Source organism: Camelus dromedarius, chromosome 8 (assembly GCF_036321535.1).
Source record: "Camelus dromedarius isolate mCamDro1 chromosome 8, mCamDro1.pat, whole genome shotgun sequence".
NCBI classification, from domain to species: Eukaryota; Metazoa; Chordata; class Mammalia; order Artiodactyla; family Camelidae; genus Camelus; species Camelus dromedarius.
In genome coordinates, this window is record NC_087443.1 from 31,694,158 (window position 1) to 31,713,638 (window position 19,481).

At 35.9% G+C, this 19,481-nt stretch overlaps 2 protein-coding genes across 2 annotated transcripts in view; both read left to right on the forward strand.

The window, feature by feature from the left end:
* The first annotated feature begins 2,043 nt into the window (after positions 1–2,043).
* MICU1 (mitochondrial calcium uptake 1) overlaps positions 2,044–19,481 on the forward strand; it is a 193,618-nt gene continuing 176,180 nt past the window's right edge. Inside the window, exon 1 of the mRNA XM_010984183.3 lies at positions 2,044–2,185. The gene's annotated coding sequence lies outside the window, so the exon portion shown is untranslated. The remainder of the gene's footprint in view (positions 2,186–19,481) is intronic.
* On the forward strand, positions 10,964–11,331 carry LOC105092478 (large ribosomal subunit protein eL43). Its single transcript, XM_010984178.3, has one exon. The coding sequence runs from the start codon at positions 10,987–10,989 to the stop codon at positions 11,263–11,265; it is 279 nt and encodes a 92-aa protein (XP_010982480.3). The 5' UTR covers positions 10,964–10,986; the 3' UTR covers positions 11,266–11,331.

Below are 19,481 nucleotides of genomic sequence, written 5' to 3' on the forward strand. Positions count from 1 at the left end.
TTGGGTTTAGTTATGACTCTGAATTCTGCTAACTTATTTTATACTCCTGAAAAATGAAGAAAGAATACTCACATTTATAAGACTGGTCTAGCCTGTAAATTGTCTCTGTATTGTTCTTGTGTCCACGAAATGTTCTGCTTGATAACAAAATGGTTAAAAAAATAGCTAATATTTGTATGGTTTAAACAGTGGTTCTCAAAGTGTGGTTCACTGACTTTGGAGGTTCCTGAAACTCTGGGTGATCCATAAAGACAATTTTTTGCCTAATAGTAATAAACTGTTATTTGCCTTTTATCACTCTCATTCTGAGTGTACAGTGTTTTCCAGAGGCTACAATGATGAGTGATATTGAAACAGATTAATGAAGAAAAGATATGAGAATCATCTGTCTTCTATAAGCTAAACATTAAAGAAATTTATAAGAATGAAAAACTATGCTGCACTTCCACTTAAAAATATAGTTATTATTAAAATATTTATGTCAACTTATTATTTTTAATGACTAAAACATTAAAAATGTTCAGTTTTAATTTCTAACGTAAGTATTGGTAAGTATAACACACATAAACAAAAGTTGTTTGGGGTCTTCAATAATTTTTAAGAGTGTAAAGGGGTCCTGAGACCACAGAGTTTGCGACCAGTGATTTATGTTTTCACACACTAGTTAATAATTAGCTCAACTGGTTATTTAGTTTTACATGGACAAATTTTGACTAAAATCAGGATTGAATTTCACCAATTCTTAAAAACTGATCTTTGTTCAACATTTATGTATGTATAACTCTCTTTTTTCCTTATTCTGAGAAACACTTGCCTCCTAGTGAAGATTCCACGAGCCCCCAGAGTGTTCTCTTGTAACCTATGACATAACGTGAAATTCCCATCATCAGTGTTAGTGGACATGCTGCCTGGGAAGGATACCTGCCCACTAGTAAACTGGGAGGGATGTCTGTTAAGATTTCTCATTTAACAGAGAACAGGCTCCAAATGGGAAGAGACACAGAAAAGGAACATTTTGATAGTTGAGAAGCAGAAAAGGTTTTCCCAACTCCTGTGGCAAGTAGATCGAGAGGACAGGAAATTGAAGAAAACTGCTTAAGTTGTCCTTGGTGTCCTTCAGATCAGGTATACAGCTAGAGCCTCTGCCATGACCTGGGGGTCTTAGCCTGCTTCCCCATCTGCAATTGAATAAAAACAGTCTCCATCTATAGGCTGGTTGTAAACAAACATTGGGTTGCATGTAAAGTGCTAGCGCAGTGTCAGGAATACAATCATTTGTGGTTCTTAGGGTAGTGGGGAGGGACCGTCCTCTGAGAAGAAATGGAGAAAATAGTGGGTTTTGCTTACTTCACAATTTAACCCAGAGATAAGTTTTGTCTGCCTTCTTTTGTTTCCATGGTTGTAGGCTTTCCTCTAGTTCGGCTAAGGAAATTGTTGAAGAAATTTTTATTTAAAAGTTCTCTGGTATCCTAATCAGTATAGCTTCATTCTATTTCTATGGCAGAAGAGAGGATCCTTCTCCAGCCTCACTGCTGAGAGGAACAGCAGAGAAAAAAACGTTACTAGCAGCTTAGGGGCTAAATATTCCAATGATGCTAATTTCCAAAGAGAACACCTGAAAAACCTATACAGTAGAGGAAGCGGCGGGGCGGTCTTTAAATTGGAAAAAGCTTCAGGGTCACTAAATAGGCAAATTTTACCAGAAGCCTAAAATATAAATGCAGTTCGAAAAGAACGAATCCCAACTCACTGTGGTCCAATTTTCTTTTCACTGACTCTTTTTCGCTTCGTCAACACGTAAACAAGTACCAACAAAGTAGCAGCCGGCACGAGAAATCGCTTTAACAGACTCCTGTACGGGCTCTGTGTGTGAGGGGGAACGCCCCAGAAAAAGCCGGAGAGCTTCTGGGCGCCCTCCCACTTTCCCGCCTCAACACTGCGGGGCGGGGCCCGAGGCGGGGGTGGGGCCCGAGGCCCGGGCTGGGCGGGTTGCTTCCCCGGCACCTTTTCCTCCTTGCCCCTCCCACAGGCATTTCGCCACGATCCCGACAGGCCTAGCGGCCACGGGAGTCACATGAGGGTGGGCGGAGGAGTTGGTGGCTTGTCGCCTGTCTCTCCGTCTCTATGGTTTTCAGAAGTGGGCGGCTTTGACTGGGAAGCAGCTGGAACTCCAGCGTGTAGTCAGGTAAGTCCTGGACCCTGAAGGGATTGAGACGACAGCCATTTAGGGAAGACCACGGGGAAAGGTATGCGAATGCTTTGGAGACCTGACCTCTGGGGCCGGCCGTTTGTCAGCTCTGGGATCAGGCGACTTCTCTGGTCGAGCGGGATAGCTGTCTCTCCCTGATGTGCTCAGTTTAGGGGCTTGAGACGAGTCCTTAGTCCTTCCTGCTAATCTTCCTCCTCTTTCCTTCACCTCACCCCGTCTCTTCTCCCTGTCTCGGGAGAACTTCTGCCGAGTTCCCGACCGCAGGTTTCACTTGAGCGTTGACGTCCGTCTTCTCAACGGGCGACCAGGGACATATCCCCTGGGATTTGTGGATGTGGTTGGAAGTAGGTAGGGAGTATACATTTAGATCTCTGATGGGGGAAGTATTAATCATTGAAACGAAAAAAGAAGTGGAAAAATCAGTGGAAGCCTGAAGGAACAAAGTGCAGACTTCTTGGACTGTTCAGTTTTTATCTTTTCCAGTGCCTTACCTGTTTTCATTCTCAGGTTTCTTTCTCACCATGCCATTCTGGCGCGCCATACGATGTTCTGAGAATGAGCCAGGCGTTATTGATTCATTGTGAATGTTGGGAGATGAGTTTTAAACGACCGGTATTTTAAGTTGCGATCTCTGTAATCTTATGGTTTCTTTACCTACTCTTTCAGATGCCTGAAAAGTTTTTAGGTATTTTTAAATATAAGTAGAATAACCATTTTATAGCTAAGTGGCTAGAGTAAAACATTTTATTCTCCTTGTGGTACCTGGAAAGACCTATTTCTATTTTATAAATAGATAAGTGTGTAAGTTTGGGGGCGGTTTCTTGGGTATACCTTTGTTTATGTTGAAGTATTCCTTTGGGTTTGCACTTTGTGCAAGTGATCTTGCCATAGAAAGAAGTCAAATGGTTTAGGGTTGATAACTGTAGGAGAGTTTAGGTTTCATTAAACCATATGACAAATTAATAAAATGTCAGCATCTTGAAACATAGGTGTTGGCTATGACAACCAACCCATTATGTTCCTGGTGTTGAGTAAGGTAGAGCTTGTTAAATATTGTTTTTAGAACCCACTGCCACTTGTTTGTGAGATATTGGCTCTAGCCTCTAGCTACTCTAAGTGTACTGACTGAGGATTATAAAACACAAAGTAGTGCTAACAAAAAGTAAAGATTCAGGAGTGGGTTGTGTGCCTGGAGAGAAAGAGAAAGAGTGATAGAAACTAATAAGAGCAACAGAACAAAAGAGTGCATTGCTATCTAAATTTATAGTCTGTAAAAACATTCACTGTATTCAGTAGACTTTTTACATTCCCGAGTGGTGCATCTTGAGACTGACTTTCCTGTATTTAACAATGGTATGTAATTTCTTCGATAATGCAATATTATGTAAAATAATTATAACTGAAAGATTTAACTGACTCTTTAGATCTTATATTATTCAGAATTATAGGACTAAAGAAATGGATAAAGTTATTACACCTAATTTGGTCACTTTTTAAAATGTTTTTATTTTTATTTTTTGCAAGGGAGGTAATTAGGTTTATTTGTTTATTTGTTTGTTTAATGGAGGTACTGGGGATTGAACCCAGGACCTCGTGCATGCTAAGCACACACTCTACCCCTGAGCTATACCCTCCCCCCTAATTTGGCCACTTTTAATCCTTAGTTTTCCCTCTTGAGCAGGTTTTACAATGGCTACAGCACTAACTAAACGTTTATAATTTTTTCCATATGGAGTAGAGGGTTTTTTTTTTTAATATTTCCTTTAAAAGAGTACCAATCTTTTAAAGAAGTTTACTCACAACCCTCCCTCCCCCAAATGAAAATAACTTTATTTTGTACCATGGGAAAAAGTTGATTCTTTTTTAAGTAGATGTTTACTCACTTTGGTAAATTATGAGAAAATTATTAATGCTTTTAAGACATTAAATGTTGATATCTGAGCATATTTGACAAGGAAACAGGAGTTGTATTTGAAAATGTTTTATATTTCCTGTTATAAAAGTAACATTTGCTTATTTTTGAAAAATGGGAACATTGTAGAAAATATAACACTGAAAGTCAGAATCCTAATTTATCTTTTCCCTTGCCATCAGGTAACCACTGGTTCCTCTTGCATTTTGGGAATCTATGTGGAAAAGTAGAGTCTGGAGTTGAACTCCCTGGGAAAGATAGTACTAATAGCACTAGGCTTACATCCTACAACCTCAGAAACTTCAGAAGAGAGAAAACTTCCCTTTCTCTGTAATTCCAGCAAACTACTGTATGGGAGTCCCATTGGCCTGACTTGGGTATCCCATCCTAGAGGCAATCTCTGTGGCCAGGCAGATGGAATGGTTTATGTGGCTGGGATTGCATCTTGTTCCCACCTTAGAGTGGGGTGAAGGGGGATACAGTTTCAAACCACATTAATTAAGAGGAGGTGACGTATAGTTCCAAAAGGAGAGTTGAGGTGTCATTTCTTAAAGAAGGGAGAAAGACTGCCGGGCAGGCAAAAACAGCAGATGTTCGCTAAAATAATTTTACATGTATTTTTAAAAAATTAATTGCTTTTCAATTAATAGAAATTAATTGTATTTTATGGTTTGCATGTTGATTTTTCCTTTTTAAATGTTTGTTATTTTATTAATTTATAGAACATGAAATTTAAAGTCTTCAAGTGCACCTGTTTGTATCATTGTTAGTTGTATAGTACCCATTCTCTGGAGTATTCAGCTTTTCTAACTTTAAACGTATGGTATATACTTAGCCAGTTTTTTAAAATTGATTATTGGTAAGTATTTTTTTTTTGTACTGTGGGTGAACTTGATTATCTAAATTGCAGTTTATAAACAGTAAATTAAAGTGTTTTAAATATTTAAGTATAAGCGGGGGAGGGTGTAGCTCAAGCAGTAGAGCACATACTTAGCATGCACGAGGTTCTGGGTTCAATCCCTGGCATCTCCTCCAAAAATAAGTAAGTAAACTTAATTACCTTCCCTTGCCAACAAACAAACAAATAAATATTTAAGTATGCATAGTGAATATGATTACTTGCTTGATTCTTTTAATTATTCCATGTTCAAAAATCTGTGTAGAAATTACTTCATTTTAAGCATTGTATAAAAAACGAAAATTGCAGTAAGTTCTGGGTGTTAACTTTAAAACTATAGTTAACATTAATGTCTGGTTTTGTATCTTTACGGTTCTGATGGTTCATTATTTTTTAAGAGAAAATATAATTGAAGCAAGCAACATATTGTTTACTCCACTCTCTTGTTTTCATTTAAAAGATGTTGGCATCTCAATTCAATGGCTGTTTGAACTTTAATTGCTGACAGCTGTGGCATAGGTTTTAGTCTGTATTCTGAAACCCAACTCTATCACTTCCTGATGTTGAGCAAGTTACTTAATCTCTCTGAACTTGAGTTTATTTCATTTGCAAATGGAAGTGATAATACCTATCTCATAGGGGTTTTGTGAGGATTTATTAATGTATGCCAAGTGCCTGGGTATAGTATAGTAGGTTCTCATTAAATGTAATTGCTAATAATAACAGTAACAAAAAATAATGTCTAAAAGAATTTATTTTCCCAATTTCAGAATATTTGGCCCCAGAGAGGCTAAAATATATACATGTCTGAGGAATGAACTAGATTGTTCTTTATTCAGTTTGTCTTGATTTCATTAGGTTTTAAAATTCCATGTTGCATATATAGCAATAAACTAGAAAACTTTGTTTAAGTGACATAATTGTTAGTGGACTACCCAAGTATTTGAAGATTGCTTAATCCAAATATGATAACTGTCAGGCTCGGGGAATGTATTGAGTGAATTTTACACAGACTCTGAGCTTGGTAAAGCTCAGAAAGTGGAAGATAGCCTGTTCCTTCATTATACAAGAGGAGCTAGGTGTTGAGTACCTTGAAAGTTCAGATGAGAATATATGGTGACTTTAGGTAATAGGGAGAAATGGTAAAAATGAATTTGTTTTTATTTTTAAGGGTAAGTTCAGGGTAATACTCCTACAGAGAAGTAATACTTCGAGAACATGATGGGCTGGACACCTGCAGATGGAAGAGATAACAGTTTAGAATGTTGCTTGAAAAACCATGAAAGGCAACTGTGGAATTGAACAACTGTGAGAAGTGATTGACATTAGATATAATTAATGATCTGGCATTGGGAAGTTAAATACTGCGGCATTGGGAGAAGTGTTTTTAGCTCTGTTAATGAGAAAATAAACAACTAGAACTAGATAACCTTTTTTTCCCCTAAACTGACAGAGTAATCAGGGTTTTTTTTGTTTTGTTTTTGTTTTTGCAAACTGTAAATATTCCTAGCCAACTTAAGCCAAGCTTAAGGTAGGGTTTACTATGAGAGAAATGAAACTTTAGTGTAATCTTTGAGAGATGTATCCTCATCATTCATGTCAGTTGTGCAAATAATATTCCATTTCTCTTCAAAGTGATTTAATGTTGGTCATTTAAAAGTTAAAGTGCCTGTCTTAATAAACCTTGCTTATTCTGAGTTGGACAGTTATTGCTGTCTATTTATAAGCTCTACTTACAATTTAGATTTTGCTTTTTAAAGTTTGTTCATTGGGATATTGGAATTAAACCAACAAGTTAATTTTTTTCTTTTTTAAAAAATAAGCATCAGTACTTTGACTGCTTCTATCCTAGTAGAATTAAGTGAGCATTCTATATAACATGGCACATAAAGGGCATTAGACTCTATCTCTAATATCTCTTTATGTCTCTACCTTCTGTTCCTATTCTTTCCCCTGCGTTCTAGTCATAGTGAACTACTTTTTGCTCCCCCTGCAAGCCATGCCTTTCTGTGTCTTTATGCCTTTGTGTAGGCTGTTTGTTGCACTTAGAATGCCTCTTCACCATCCTGCCATCTTTCAACTGGTGAGTTACTGTTCATCTGCAGATTAATGAGTTGTTCTTCAATCTGTAAATTTCCTTCTACCCTCAGGCAGTTATTTCCTTGGTGGTTCCCATAGTAATAATTTTTGTCTTTTAAAAATACTCTTTTTATTTTGTGGAGCAATTGTGTGTATTTTCTAGGAGACTAAGTGATTTTTAATGTCAGAAACAAGGCTTATTCCTCATCATATCCTGAGTACTCAACAGAGTGCCTGTCATATACAAGTTCAGAACATGTTTGGTGAAGAAATTAGCAAATAAGGTATTTTATCTGCCTTAAAAATCAGAGTAGAAAAAGGGTATAATCCAATAGATTGTCTACACTGTAACCTTTATCAGTCATGCATTTAGAGAACTTACTTGGGCATATCTAAAAAATTCCATCCACACATTCTACCATACATCAACTAATATATTTTCTCTCTCTGATATGTGCCTACACACTGGTGAGAGAGAGAAAACATATTCCATTCATCAAGGAGCTCACACTCTGATGGTGGAGACAAACAGTTGAATTGATAATTAAGTTTAAGATAATTAAAATTAAAAATTCAGTTTATTCGAAACAAATGGGACCTAATGAAACTTACAAGCTTCTGCACAGCAACGGAAACCATAAGTAAAACAAAAAGACAACCTACGGAATGGGAGAAAATTTTCGCAGATGAAACTGACAAAGGCTTAATCTCCAGAATATGTAAGCAGCTCATACAACTTAATAAGAAACAACCAAATAACCCAATCCAAAAATGGGCAAAAGACCTCAACAAGCAATTCTCCAAGGAAGACATACAAATGATCATAGGCACATGAAAAAATGCTCAATATCACTAATTATCAGAGAAATGCAAATCAAAAGTACAATGAGGTATCACCTCACACCAGTCAGAATGGCCATCATTCAAAAGTCCACAAATGACAAATGCTGGAGAGGCTGTGGAGAAAGGGGAACCCTCCTACACTGCTGGTGGGAATGCAGTTTGGTGCAGCCACTGTGGAAAACAGTATGGAGATTCCTCAAAAGACTAGAAATAGACATACCATATGACCCAGGAATCCCACTCCTGGGCTTATATCCAGAAGGAACCCTACTTCAGGATGACACCTGCACCCCAGTGTTCATAGCAGCACTATTTACAATAGCCAAGACATGGAGACAGCCTAAATGTCCATCAACAGATGACTGGGTAAAGAAGATGTGGTATATTTATACAATGGAATACTACTCAGCCATAAAAACTGACAACATAATGCCATTTGCAGCAACATGGATGGCCCTGGAGAATGTCATTCTAAATGAAGTAAGCCAGAAAGAGAAAGAAAAATACCATATGAGATCGCTCATATGTGGAATCTAAAAACAACAACAACAACAACAACAACAAAAAGCATAAATACAAAACAGAAACAGACTCATAGACATAGAATACAAACTTGTGGTTGCCAAGGGGGCAGAGGGTGGGAAGGGATAGACGGGATTTCAAAATTGTAGAATAGATAAACAAGATTATACTGTATAGCACAGGGAAATATACACAAGATCTTACGGTAGCTCACAGAGAAAAAAATGTGACAATGAATACATGTATGTTCATGTATGACTGAAAAATTGTGCTGAACACGAATTTGACACAACATTGTAAAATGATTATAAATCAATAAAAATGTTAAAAAATAAATTAAAAACAAAACAAAACAAAAAATTCAGTTTATTCGTTTCACTGGAGACATTTCAAGTGCTCAATAACCATGTATGGCTAGTGGTTACTGTATGGAACAGTGCATATATGAAACACTTCTATCATTACAGCATACTCTACTTGACAGAGCTGTTGTGGAACATTGTAAATACACTTGAATCTATATCCTGTAGTTTCAGATGATAGTTAATTTTCGTTTCAATTATGTTCCTTCCTTGTTCAAATAAAAATGACTTTTAGATTTTGAAACTGTATTTTTAACAATGAACAGGTAGATTCTATTGTAATATATGTCAAATAAAGCAGCATTTAAATTAAGTACTTTCAGAATTTGATTTTCAACTTAAGCATTGATGTCACCTGACTTTCTGTCCTAATAATTCCTGAGATAGTAATGAAGCATAATGATTAAGAACAATGTCTTTGGGATCAGAGAGACCTGCTCCTGCCATCCCCTGGCTAAGACCTTAGGCAAATTTGTTTAAAGCTTTGAGTTTTGGTGTCGTCCTCAGTAAAATAGGAGTAGTAATAATACTTACCTCAGGATTATTAATAGATTAAATAAGGTAATGGATATCAAGCATTTAGCATGATAGCCCTCATAGAGTAGTATTCATTAAATGCTGGCATTAAAGAGAATTTGAACAGCCTGTTGTTTAAAAGAAGACACTTTTTTAGAAAGTTGGGGAAATTGGAATATGGACTGGATATTAGATGATACCAAGGAATTTTTGTTAAATTTGTTAAGTGTAATACTGACACATTTATGTGAAAAGGAAGTCCGTACGTTTGGAGAGACATACTAAACTATTTATGGGTGAGATTATACAAAGTCTGAGAGTTGCTTTAAAATAATTCATGAAGACAAAGAGGAATTAAAAAGGACAAAAAAACTGATTTTAACTTCCATTTCTGGTGAGGAAAGACTATATCAGGGATCATATTTACCCGCCTGCCTGAAGCAGCTAAAAGGGGAGACAAAATATACCAAACAGTTGTTTGCTGGATTTTGGACATTGTGCAGCAAAGGAGAGTGAGCCCTGAGAGATGGGATGGGAAACAGATGAGGTGAGCTGTATGATAGTTCTGGCTTGCTACCTGGTGAATGTCCCAGCTGCAGAGCAGGGAGGGGGACCCAGGCAGAGCACAGTGATCTTCCTGAATTGAGAGAGTCTAGGGACACCAAGGCAGCTGGAGTTTGCTGTGCAGAATACTATAGTGAGAGAGCTGAAAGGGAGAACCCTCAAGTATTCAGCTGAGAACTGATCTTGTGTATGTGTGAGGAAACTACCCGAGGCTAGGAAAAGAACCACCTGAAAAGATAAGAGCAAACACAGGCAAGAAGAGTGTTTTTCCTGCTAGCCAGAGTAGAATACTTTTTAACAGGTCATCAAGTAGGGTACAGTAGTCCTTTCCTATCTGTGGGGGATACATCCAAAGACCCCCTGTGGATGGTACCAAACCCTGTATTTACTAACTGGTCAGTAGCATATAAAGCATGGACATGCTGGACAAAGGAATGATTCACATGGGGGGACATGTGGGGCAGGGAAAGGGACATGGAGCTGGACAGGGTGAGATTTCATCCAGCTACTCAGAACAGCACACAATTTAAAACCTATGAATTGCTTATATCTGGAATTTTGCATTTAGTATTCTTGGTTCAAGGTTGACTGTGGGTAACTGAAACCACAGAAAGCCAAACCACAGATAAATGGAGACTGCTGTATTCAGATGGGTTTTGCCTTAGTAGAGGGTTGAATTAGCCTTAAACTAAACACTGCTCTGGCCAAGACTGAAAAACTTAAAAGCAAGACCTGAAAAGGTCAAACTATTTCCAAGTAACTTTATCATGTCCCAGAACTAAGCTCAAGAATAGATTCAGGAATACAAGAATATCTAGCACCCAAAAAGGTAAAATTCACAGTATCTGGCATCCAGTCAAAAATTACTAGGCATGCAAAGGAGCAGGAAAATCTGGCTCACAATGACAAGAAAACCAAAACTGAAACAGAAGTGATACTGGTAATAGAATTAGTGGAGAGAGCTGTTAAAACATTTTTTTATAACTGTATTCCACATGCTCAAAAGAAACTAGAAGAGAGATTGAATGTGTTAAATAGAAACATGGAAGAGCTCTCTGGGTTCAGACTTATTTGCGCCTACATGGCCAAACGCACCAAGAAGGTCGGAATCGTCGGTAAATATGGGACCTGTTATGGTGCCTCCCTCCGGAAAATGGTGAAGAAAATTGTAATCAGCCAGCACGCCAAGTACACTTGCTCCTTCTGCAGCAAAACTAAGATGAAGAGACGAGCCGTGGGCATCTGGCACTGTGGTTCCTGCATGAAAACGGTAGCTGGTGGTGCCTGGACCTACAACACCACTTCTGCCATCACATTGAAGTCTGCCATCAGAAGACTGAAGGAATTGAAGGACCATTAGAAGCACCACCATTTGAAACATTGCTAGCCTATAATAAATGGGTTAATTTATGTAACAACAACAACAAAAAAGAAACATGGAAGATACTAAAAAAGACCCAAATTGAACCTCCAGAGATAGAAACAACAGTCTCTGGGATGAAAGATGTTATTAATGGCAGATTAGACATGGGAGGAGAAAACTTCAGCCAAGGCTCATGAAGTGTATACAAAATTATCTCTGAAGAGTTCTTGCTAAGAGTACTTAATTTGACTCTGTCAGACTTTTAGCTGTATCTTCCAGTTTACAGGAAATAAAGGAGCTAGAGAAATATTCAAACCATGCTACAAGGAAGCAGGTTAATACGGAATTTGAGAAATGTTGCAATGCAGATGTCCGGTTCTCTTACAAAATTAGGATTGTGCTGTGATTGCACAATGTGGTGAATATACTTAATATAAGCTTAAAGATGGTTCAAATGGTAAATTTTATAAATACTTACTACTGTTTTTAAAATTTACTGTTTAAACCATTTAAGTATACAGTAGGGAGGCTAAAGTGTATTTGCATCATTCTACAGTTATCACCAGCCATTTATTTCTGGAACTTTTTCTTCTTCCCCCCCAAAAACTCTATACTCATTAAACAGTAGCTCTCTGCTTCCTTCTCCCCCTGGTCTCTGGCATCACTGTACTACTTTCTGTTTCTGTGAATTTCACTACTGTAGGTTCCTCATATAAATGGAATTATATACTATTTGTCTTTTTGTGACTGGCTTACTTCACTTAACGTGTTTTGAAGATTCATCCATATTGTAGGATATATGAGAATTTCTTTCCTTTTTTTTCAATTTTTTTTATTGTGGTAGAATACACATAGTATAAAATTTACCATCTTAACCATTTTTTAAGTGTGCAGTTTAGTGGTATTAAGTACATTCAGATTCTTGTGAAACCATTGCTCTCATCCATCTCTGGAATATTTTCATCTTGCAAAAGTGAAATGCTGCATCCATTGAATAATTACTCTCCAATACCCCCTCCTTCCAGCCCCTGGCAACCACAATCCTACTCTCTGTCTCTATGAGTTTGACTGCTCTAGTTTCCTCATTTAAGTAGAATCATCTACTTATCACAGTGTTTTTCTTTTCATAACTGATTTATTTCACTTAGCATGATTTCTTCAAGATTCATCCATGTTGTAGCATGTGTCAGAATTTCCTTCCTTTTTATGGCTGAATACTGTTCCATTTTATGTGTAAAACACATCTTGTTTATCCATTCAAGTTGATGGACGCTTGAGTTGTTTCCATCTCTTGGCTGTTGTGAATAATGCTGCTATGAGCATGGGTGTAGAAATAGCTGTTTGAGTCCCTGCTTTCAATTGTTTTGAATATATACCCCAAAGTGGAATTGTTGTTTCATATGGTAATTTTGTGTTTAACTTTTTTGAAGAATTGCCATGCTGGTTTTTTAATCTTTTTTTAAACTTTATTTATTTATGTGTTTATTTTATAATATCATATTTTTTAACTGAAGTATAGTTGATGCACAATATTATATATTATAGGTATACAGTATAGTGATTCACAATTTTTAAAGGTTAGGGTATACTTATTGTAAAATATTGGCTATATTCCCTGTGTTGTACAATACAGCCCTATAGCTTATTTTGTACCTGATAGCTTGTGCCTCTTAATCCTCCACCTCCATGTTGCCCCACACCCTTCCCTCTCCCCACTGGTAACCACTAGTTCCTTCTCTACATCTGTGAGTCTGTTTCTTTTCTGTTACATTCACTGGTTTGTTGTATTTTTTTAGATTCCACATGTAAGTGACATAGTATTTGTCTTTCTCTGTCTGACTTATTTCACTTAACATAATGCCCTCCAAGTCCATCTATGCTGCACACCAGAAACTAATAAGACTTTTTTTTTAAATCAACTGTACTTCAATTAAAAAGCAAGCGAACAGCCCATTTAAATATGGGCAAAAGAACTGAACAGACATTTTTTTCCAAAAGAGGAGATACAGATGCCATCCTGATTTTGTAGCAGTTGCACCATGTTACATTCCCATTAGCTGTACACAAGGATTCCACTTTCATATATATATAATAAAAAAATATGTAATAGCCATTATACTGGGTGTGGGTAAATTTTATGTTATGAATAGCTAGTAAAATAAGATTATGGTTGTGAGGGGAGAAAAAGGTTGTATGTGAAGGAACTATTCTAGATTAAGAGAAACTGGAGAAACAAAGATAATGCATGATTTTTGTGTGGCTCCTAGTTTGAAAAATCAGGTATAAATTTTGTGGAAGTTTGAATATGTACTAGTATTTGAAGATGTTAGGAAATTTTTATTAATTTGAATAAATGTGATTGGTATTATAATTAGGTAGGAAAATATTGAAATACATAGGAGTAAAGTCTTATAATGTCTATAACTTACTTTGAAGAGTTCAGCATTAAAAATAGCTTAATAGACAAAGGTAGATGAAGCAAATAGGTGAAATGTTAACTGCTCAATCTAGGTAGTGTACATATGGTGTTCATAGTAGTAGTCTCTGAAATTTTGAGTGTTTGAAAGTTTTTAAATAAGCTGCAAAGGTTTAATCTTAATTTTTTTTATTTTCTGAAAAGAAAAGGCCATTTTTATTTGCTTTTACTTTTACAAATAATTTACTTTAATCCTTAACACTTTTAGTTTCTCTCCTTTTTTTTTTTGAATTTTATCTGCATAAATGATCTTCCAGGTACTGCATCTTTACTTTTTTTTTTTAAATATATGTAATTAGTGTGCCTTTAGGAAGTGATTTTTGTAAAGTATGTGTTCGTCATATATACCCCAGCTTTTAAAGGAGCAATTCAACTGTCAAAGCTTTGGATGACTCCCATTATTCATTTAATCCAGAGGTTTTAATATCATACTCTATAGGAAAGTGGATCTTAACTCAGTGATAATTTCTTTCCTGACTGCATGTTTTCTTTAAACTCAGATTACAGTCTCTGTTAAACTTCTAGGTACTGTGTGTGCTGTATTAAGATGTAAGAAGTGTCACTTTTTGGTTAAGAGGGTAGATGGCAAAATCTTTTGTTAATGTGGGAAACCTAGGGTTCTACTACTGTAAGAAACACTCTAACCTATGAGTCTGGGTTGTGGTTCTTGTTTTTTAACTTGTTTACTAGTTAATTTTTCCAGTATGAAGTATTTCCAGGTCTATTTCTGCAGCATAAGTATGAAGAAAAGAGAATTAGATGAAGTACTAGATCTGGTTTCTCTTTCCAACTTTATTGGTAGCTTTGTGATCTTGATGAAATTACTTGAAGTATCATCCTCTCTGGCCTGTTTCCTCTCATATTGAAAATTTGAAAGTTTCTCAGGTTTCTTTTAGCTCTAATATTCTGGTATATTGTTCCTTTTTCTTCATATTTTATCTCATTGTGAGGGCATTGTAGCAGACCGTGTACTTGTCAGAAATGTGTGGGTTCCTTTTCTTTTTAAACAGCAACAAAAACGTTTTTTAACCCATTGACTTCCCTACTTTTTTGTGGCAACAGGAACTTTCTCTTTGTACTGAAAATATATTTATTATAATCCTTCCTTTTGTATAATAAAATAGAAATATGAAGTAAAATAGTACGTTGTGTTGTGCTAGGTAGTCTTCATTTGCCGCCTCAATATTCAGTCTTTACCCTTCTCCATCCTGCTTTATGCTTCAAGCTGACCTTTATGGACTACACATTACAGGCTCCATTCCCTTTGGTATCCGGTGGGGTTTGGTCAGTGACAAAGGATGGGAGGAGAGTGAGGCTTGGGTATATATTTTCTTGGCTCCCTGTTTTTAGGTTGGTAATTATGATTGACACTTGAACAACATGGGGGTTAGGGGCACCGACCCCTCAAGCAGTTGAAAATCTACATATAACTCTTGACTCCCTCAAAACTTAACTACTAAAAAAAAAAAAAAAAAACTTAACTACTGATAGCCTGTTGTTGACCTATGTTGGAAGGCAGAGATACTAAATATCCTCTGAACTGAGAAGAAACTTTGAGGTTGGAAAACATAGCAGGCAACTCCATAAAGTGCATTTATTAGTTTATTTCTGATGGAAGATGATCTGGAGGCATTTGTAGCTGCACCATACTCTGCCATGAGGGATACAGGGGAATTTAAAGGGGCCAAAGCTGAAAATAGAATCTGACTACTATGTTGTGGTATGTATCAGAATTTAATTTTTTTAAAGGCTGAATAGTTATAGCATATTTTGTTTATCCAGTCTTCTGTTGCTGGACATTTGGGCTATTTCTACCATCTGGCTATTGTGAATAATGCTGCTATGAACACTGGTATACAAGTATCTGCTTGAGTCTCTGCTTTCAATTCTTTTGGTTATATACTTAGGATTGGAATTGCTGAATCACATGGTAATTCTATTTTTAAGTGTTCCATAGTGGTTACGCTGTTTTATATTCCTACCAGCAGTGTACAAGGGACCAATTTCTTCATATTTTCTGCAACACTTGTTATTTTCTGTTTTTTGTTTGTTTCTGTTTTTTGATAATAGCTGTCCTCATGGGTTTGAAGTGGTATCTCATTGTGGTTTTAATTTGCTTTACCCTAATGACTAATAATGTTGAGCATCTTTTCATGTGCTTTTTGGCCATTTGTTTATTGTTTATCTTCCTTGGAGATATGTCTATTAATTCCTTTGCCCTCCATTTTTGAATTGGGTTGTTTTTTTTCTTGTTGGGCTAGGTAGTGTAAAGTCAAAATACAAGGTTTCTTAGAAATGGCAAAGTGATTTCATGGATTTGAAATGGTATTTAGATTAGAAGAAAAAAAACAAAAATGTCTATTTCCTTGATTAGATAGCAAGTACAGATTATAGATAAGTTTATGATTACAGTCTTACTTTGTGTTTTAATTACATGTTTTCATTAAGATATTTAGATGTTACATGTTGATGTAACATTTTAGTGAAATTTATATTACATAATACAGTTCTTATTTGAATTGTCACTCTCAGCAACACTCTTTTATAATACCTTCCAAATAAACATTTATTCATAATTTATTGCATGTTAGGCACTGTGCTCAGCTTTTTACAAGCATTTACTCGATTAATCCTCCTCATAGTTCTTTGCCAGAAACACAGGTCTGGCTGACTTCAAAATTAATGGCCAGTGGGGAAAAAAAAAAAATTAATGGCCAGTAAGGTCAAGTTAGTAAGGTCTGGTATCTAGAATTAATTAATTAACTAGATTAAGTAAGATGCTTGAGTAAGATGCTTAACTTTCTGGGCCTCAGTTTATTAAACCAAAGCAGAACAAAACAAAATATACAATACAAACTTATCTACATGTTTAGTAGAACTTTAATTTGTGATGTTCTGATTTTACTTTAATTAAATCCTAAAGTTTTAAGCAACATCTTCAAGAAAATAAGGGAGAATCTTAAAAAAACAAAACCAAACCTGGGTAAACAGAAGTTAGAGTAAAGATTAAAAAAGGCAAGAAAACATCTTGTTAAGTATCTGATACGCCTGTCAACCTAGCAGGTTTGTTTCTAGAGAGAACATAAATATAGATAGATTGTTACAAAAGAGTATCAATAAAGATGTCTGTTGCTGTGAATACTAAAAAAAAATCCACTGAAATTGTTATTTATGTAGAAAGACTTCCTTTGGCAGAAATATGTATTATTGTTACACGTTGGTCTCTACTGCTAATCAATTCTCTACTGTTAAACAAGATTCTGAGAAACATGTCATGGATTCACAGTTGAGTTCTGACATGGAATTGTTATTACATTTTAATACACATTTTCCATGTCTGGACATTGAATATTGTGCAAATGAGAGAGTATTTGTTGGAGCATTTTAAAATATAAAATTCTCTGCAAATGCAAGGTGACTTTCTTTCTAAATATTGATTCCTTCGTTCTGTCTTCACATATCATTTCTGTATCACAGTAGAATTTAGAGCTTTTAATTTAATAGAGAAGTTCATGAAGTATTCTGTGTTCTGTGGTACATATAATGTATTATTATTGATCAAAATTTTGTGTTTTCCTTATTTTTAAAAAAATGTGCTCATCATGGGCTCAGTTTCAGCCTTTTTCAAGTTAGTCTTAGTCAACCAGTGCTTTTGCTATACATTCCCATGTTACAACTTTATGGGCAAAGCAAATAGACTTCGCAATGAATGAATTAGGTGATGAGCAAATTACAAATGAGGATGTGATTGTGGGTTTATATAGGCCGTTTAGGTTTGTTCTGATGCATGACTGTTAACTCAACGTGATAACAGCCTTTTGAATGGTTGAGTATCATTAAAAAAGAATTTTATATTGTAAGTTTCACATACAGATATGGCATATAGCATATATAAAGAAGATTACCTGAAACATATGTACACTTTAAATAATAATTTAAAAAGTGAACCATATAGGTGCCATCACTCAGGCCCAAAAGAACATTTCCATCACCCCAGAAATCCCTGATACGCCCCTTCCTGGATCATACAGCCAGTTGTGTATTAGTTTGTTATGATTTCATTTCCACTTGTTTATGGCTTAAGTGAAGTTGTTTTGATCTAAGGGTCAATTTGCACTGGGGAGTCTGTGTCGAGATGATATCATCAAAATTGTTGTGCTAGTGAGTACTTGTTGATATGCACATAGGGAAGCGTGACTATGATGTAATGAACACTTAAACTTTAAATACCAAGGATGTATGAAGACTTATTGAGAGTGTTCAGTCTGGACAGGACTACTCTTTGCCACTCTAAAATAGTTACCCGAAGACCTGCTGTGGCAAGGCTACTCTTTGCCAGCAGAGGTGAACTGTGCAGTGGCCCTATGAAGGCAATATCCTTCCCAGCAACAGTGGTGCCTTCATCCCACTAGCATCCACCTCCAGCAGCACGGGACTTTCAGTTTGCACTGGCACCTCTTGGTTGGCTAACCTGACTCTTCTGGAAACCAACTCATAGAAAGGTACACCTGAACTAAATTTGGGCTTTATTTCTTTCATATCCCCTTTTCCTGGAACAATAGTATAATCATTTGAATCAACCATTCAAAGCCATCCATCATTACTTTGGAGTCTGTTATTTCTTTATTGGCTCACAAAGAGACATTATCCTGTATGCTGTTGGCTTGTGATATGTTATTATATAATTCCTGCAATGAACCTATGTTACTAAATATTGGGAAAGACAGTCTTAGTGTCTGAGCATAATTTGCCAAAACAATTTATATCTTCAGGAGATAAATTATCCTCCAGAATTTTGGTGATAATTATGATTATGTGTATCACTAAACACTTAGTTTTGTCTGTTTTTGAACTTTATATAGATGAAATCTAACCATGTATATTCTTTTCCGATATGTTTCTCCACCTGAACATTTACATTTATTAGACTTACCGTGTGTTACTTGTAAAGCATTTTGGGGGGCTATAAATTTTCCAAAATTAATTTAGTGATTCCCTGTTTTTTTTTAATATGTTTTATTTTGAAGTAAAAATGTATTTTAAAAAAAATGCATTAATGACTTTAAAGTGAATCCCTGTTTATTCACTATCCAGAGTAGTAATTAGGATATTGCCAGTCCCTAAGGCCCTCCCAGCCCCACTGACATGTATGTTCCTATCATAATTCTCTCCCTTCCTCCAGAGGCAACTCCTTTTCTGACTTTTATGATGATCTGTTTCTTGGTTTTCTTTTATTTTTACATCCCTGAGTAATACGGTTTAATACTGATTTTTCTGAATGTTGTAAAAATGCAATACCACTGGGTTTTTTTGTGTGTGTTGCTTCTTTTATTCTACAATGTGTTTGTAAGATTTATCCTTAGTGTTCTTTATTTGTTATCCATTTAACTATTGATGGACGTTTGGGTTGTTACTAGTTTTTGTTTATTACAGAGAATATTGCTGTGAACATTTCTGTTCATATCTCAGAAAATGTTTTGAATTTTTCTATAGCAAAGTTGCAGGCTTAAAGATATTCATGTCTTCAATTTATCAAGTTAGTGTCAAACTTTTCTCAAGTGATTGAGCTAATTTACACTTCAGGCATCAAGTATGAGAGTTGCCATTGGCTCCACATCTTTGCCAATACGTGGCATTGTTGGACTTTTCCGTTTTACTAGTCTGTTTAAGATGTGAAATGGTATTTAATACAAATTTTAATTTATAGTATCTTGAGAATACTGTTGAATATCTTTTC

Excerpts from the sequence above, each read along its gene's own strand:
- LOC105092478 (XM_010984178.3), top strand. The coding sequence starts at position 10,987 with ATGGCCAAACGCACCAAGAAGGTCGGAATCGTCGGTAAATATGGGACC.